At 55.1% G+C, this 4,173-nt stretch overlaps 1 protein-coding gene across 1 annotated transcript in view; it reads right to left on the reverse strand.

Annotated features, from left to right (window-relative positions):
* Window positions 1-3,137, reverse strand: part of ntn2 (netrin 2) — a gene marked incomplete at both ends in the record, with an annotated part of 25,114 nt that extends 21,977 nt beyond the window's left edge. Inside the window, one exon of the mRNA XM_084485612.1 lies at window positions 2,057-3,137. Coding sequence (XP_084341738.1) covers window positions 2,057-3,137 — 1,081 coding nt within the window. The remainder of the gene's footprint in view (window positions 1-2,056) is intronic.
* Between the last annotated feature and the right edge of the window lie 1,036 nt (window positions 3,138-4,173).

A 4,173-nucleotide genomic window follows, 5' to 3' on the forward strand; every position in this document is an offset into this window, starting at 1 on the left:
ACACACACACAGAAGTACACACGCACACACACAGAAGTACACACGCACACACACACGCACACACACACACACACATACACACACACACACACACACACACACACAGAAGTACACATGCACACACACACACGCACACACACACACACACACACACACACACACACACACACACAGAAGTACACACGCACACACACACACACACACACACACACACACACACACACAAAAACACATGCACACACACAGAAGTACACACGCACACACACACTCTCACACACACACACACACACACGCACACACACAGAAGTACACACACACACACACACACACACACACACACACACACACACACACGCACACACACACACACACACACACAGAAGTACACATGCACACACACACACACACACACACACACACACACACACACACACACACACACAAGAACACATGCACACACACAGAAGTACACACGCACACACACACTCTCACACACACACACACACACACACACACACACACACACACACACACACACACACACACACACAACCACACACGCACACACACAGAAGTACACACGCACACACACACACACACACACACACACACAAAAAGTTGTAATGAATTGAACATGAAGTGATTTAATATTAACTCCATGTTAATTCTCGTGCAGCATGGAGGAGAGGGGGCATCATTCCTGAATCATATTGTCTAATATCGCCACATCACCCCTGTCCCCCACACCCACCCACCTCCCCCTGTTGTCCACGGCAACAGGTTGGGGCCGGTGTTTAGAGAAGCGTTGCCAGGTTCGCCAGCTAGCAAGCCCAACGCCAGCAGAACCGTGGCCTGTATAAACACTCATCCATCTGGAATGTTCTGGCAACACAACCTACCGCTTCTACGTGAACCGGGTCGCCAGAGTTCACTCTCTCTCTCTCCCTTGCTCTTTCCCTCCCTCTCGCCCTCTCTCCCTCCCTCTCTCCCTCTCGCTCTCTCTCTCTCTCTCAAATCATGTAGAGTACCTGGTGTGTATACATTTTTACAGATTCAAATTGTGGATACCATATATTTAATGTCAAAATCTCTCCTGCTACGTCTCTCTCTCCGTCTCGCTCGCTGCATCTGTCTCTCTCTCTCTTTCTCTGCATACTTTCTCTGCATACATATCTGTCTGCATCTTTCTCTCTCTCTCTCTCCTTCTCTTAGTATACTTTGGTGTGATTAGGTTCCTTTTGGTTCCAGAGAGCCTTGATTATTAAAATGACCATGATATATTGAAGCTATATTTCTGTTATCTCCACTGTTCAAATAAGGGCTGCATAACACGGTGCCAACATTCTGCAGAGAAGGGACAAGCATTATACAAAATAAACACCAACGTTCCCGACATCCTGAAACATTTCTTTCTGAGCAGTCTGCATCATACAGAGATGTGTATTGCGTCAGAGAGAAAGAGAGAGAGATCTCTCTCTCTCTCTCTCTCTCTCTCTCCCCTCCCCCTGATCATTCCTGTTTCTGTTTCCCCATTAGGAATTCTGAGGCGCTTTGAAAGCCTTGTCACTTGTAGAGAATACCTCCTTCACTTCATTCACAGGGAAATCCATACACTTGGGGTGCACGAGAGAGAGAGAGAGAGAGAGAGAGAGAGAGAGAGAGAGAGAGAGAGAGAGAGAGAGAGAGAGAGAGAGAGAGAGAGAGAGAGAGAGAGACTGTGGTCCCTCGTCACAGGCTGGTCTTTTCAGGGTGGGCCCCAGTTCCCCGGATCAGCTGCATGCTTTCATCTTCATCTCCCTCCTTTTCACTCACTCCATCACTTATACGTGGGTGAGGCAGAGTGCAGGACGGAGGGACGTGTTGTTCACATGATTAAAGCCCCCCTATAGGAGGTGGACCCACTCTGAGAACACAGATACACCGGGACACACACACTGCTGGCAGACAAACCCACCGTCAGCCCATCAGGTATACAGACAGACAGACACGAGTACGGCGTGAATCAGGTTGCACAGACAGACAGACAGACAGACAGGGTCCCGGTGGCGGTACTCACGGAGACACTCGTTGGCCTCCCGGGCGTTGGCCCTCTGCCAGGGCCGGTCGTAGTGGAAGGGCTTGCAGCGGTCGCACTCGGGCCCCTCCGTGTTGTGCTTGCAGTCGCACACCAGCTTCCCCTCCTTGTCCTTCAGGCAGCGCGAGGCGTGGCCGTTGCACTTGCACCGCCCGCCCACCTGGAAGTCCCCCACGGCGTAGAAGTAAGGGGCCAGCGGGGCGGTCAGCGAGGCGCCCTGCTCGCCGCCGTCCTCCCTGCCGCCGCCGCCGCCGCCGCCGCTGTTGCCCGGCTCCCCGGGGGGGCGGGGGCGGCTCAGGACCACCCGGATGTCCGTGACCGTCACCCAGTCCTGCAGCACGGGGCTGTTGTCGAAGTCCTTCCCCGACGGCCGTCCGTCCAGCGTGCTGAAGGCGATGAGCCCCCCGGACGGCGGGTGGGGGTCGGCGTGCCCGTCGGTGCACAGGGCCTCCTGCTCGTTCTGCTTGGTGATGGCGGCGCGGCTGGGCCGGTTGTACATGCGGCGGCACTGCGACGAGTAGAACTGGTAGGGGGTCCACGTCTTGCCGTAGTCCATGCTCTTGAAGATGGCGAGCGACTCGGGCCGCGGCGAGCAGAACTGCAGGCTGACGTAGGTGATCTCGAACTTCTTGCCCAGCGAGAGCGCCAGGGTGACGTTGTGCGGCGACGCGCTCAGGTTCTCCGACTGCCAGCACGTGAGGTTGTGCGCCGAGTTGAGGTCGGTGAGGTGGGAGGCGGGCCGGGCGCGCCGGGGGTCCGCCGCGTCGCACACCTGGCAGGTGCGCACGGGCGGCCGGTCCTCGCCTGCAGCGCGCTCCAGCGCGCTGCAGGAGCGGGACGGCGGCCGGCCGCACACGCTGGACACGGCCACCTCCTGGCCGAAGGCGGCGTTGATGAACTCGGGGATGCAGCGGCAGGCGGCGCCGGCCTCGTCGTAGCAAGGGTCGGGGGGCGTGGCCTGTTGGCCCTGGAAGGGGTTGGCGGCGGCGGCGTGGGCGGCGGCGGCGGCCGTCCACGCCAGAAGAACCAGCCACAGGACACACCTCCAGGTGTCCTCCCACATCTTGGCGTTGGGGTCCCGGTGCTGCGGCGGGCGATGGAGCAGGTGAAGGCGGAGCTTCAAAGGGTGTCCGGGGGTTCTGTCCGCGTGTTTTTCAGCGTCAGCGCCGAGCCGTTATGATCCCTTTCACGCACGCACAGCTTCTCGCGTCACGATGAAACCTAAAAAGAAAGTAAAAGAAAAGCACGTTACTATACCTCTCCGTACTTTATTATGTGTGTCTTTCTTTACCATAAATGGACATCATTCAGTGGTGGGTAAAACTATGCAAAACATCCTCTGAGTCGTCTGCATTATTTGTGCTCGGCCTGTGACACTCAACAGTGACTAATGAACTTTTTCATTAACTAAAAGGCAGAGTAGGCTGGAGTGAGCGCAAGGGAAATGGGCCCCAGGGTTTTGAAGAAAGAGGGAGCGGTTGAATAGAGACATAAGAGGCTCCAGGCGGCTGACTCTGAATCCTAATGCGGTCCCCTTCTTATTCAACAGGACACACTCTCCCCAGCATGGTCCCCTACGCTACAGCACACCTCCTCTTCCAGTCAAAGGACCTCTTGGTGGCTCAACCCTGCCGCTAGGACACTCACCGTGTAGGGCACCTTAAGGGGCCACAAGTGGGATTAAGACCTGCGGACCTACGCCACATTTTCATTCTCTCATATAACAAATAAAATCCTGTCAAAATATGTACACCCATAACTTTGGGACATAGTTTGTCTAGTTATCTCGTTGGCCACCATCTTTTGTTATCGCTTTCACTGATTTGTTTAAACACTTTGTTAAAGTAACTTTATGGTTTCTGTCTGCAAGATTTCAGAAACGTTAAGAGAAAGCAGAAAAGAAATGAAGAAAAATGCGCCACTGATCTCCACTCACATGGTACCTGGGCTGACATCTACAGACCTGCCCCGCGGGACACACTGAAGGCCCTCTGGGGGTCAGGGGGGTTTGCAGGGGGTATGAGGCCTGGGGTATGAGGCCTGGGGTATGAGGGCTGGGGTATGAGGCCTGGGTGTGAAGCCTAGGGTGTGAAGCCTGG

The sequence above is a fragment of the Micromesistius poutassou genome (genome assembly GCF_964030765.1).
Source record: "Micromesistius poutassou genome assembly, chromosome: 21".
NCBI classification, from domain to species: domain Eukaryota; kingdom Metazoa; phylum Chordata; class Actinopteri; order Gadiformes; family Gadidae; genus Micromesistius; species Micromesistius poutassou.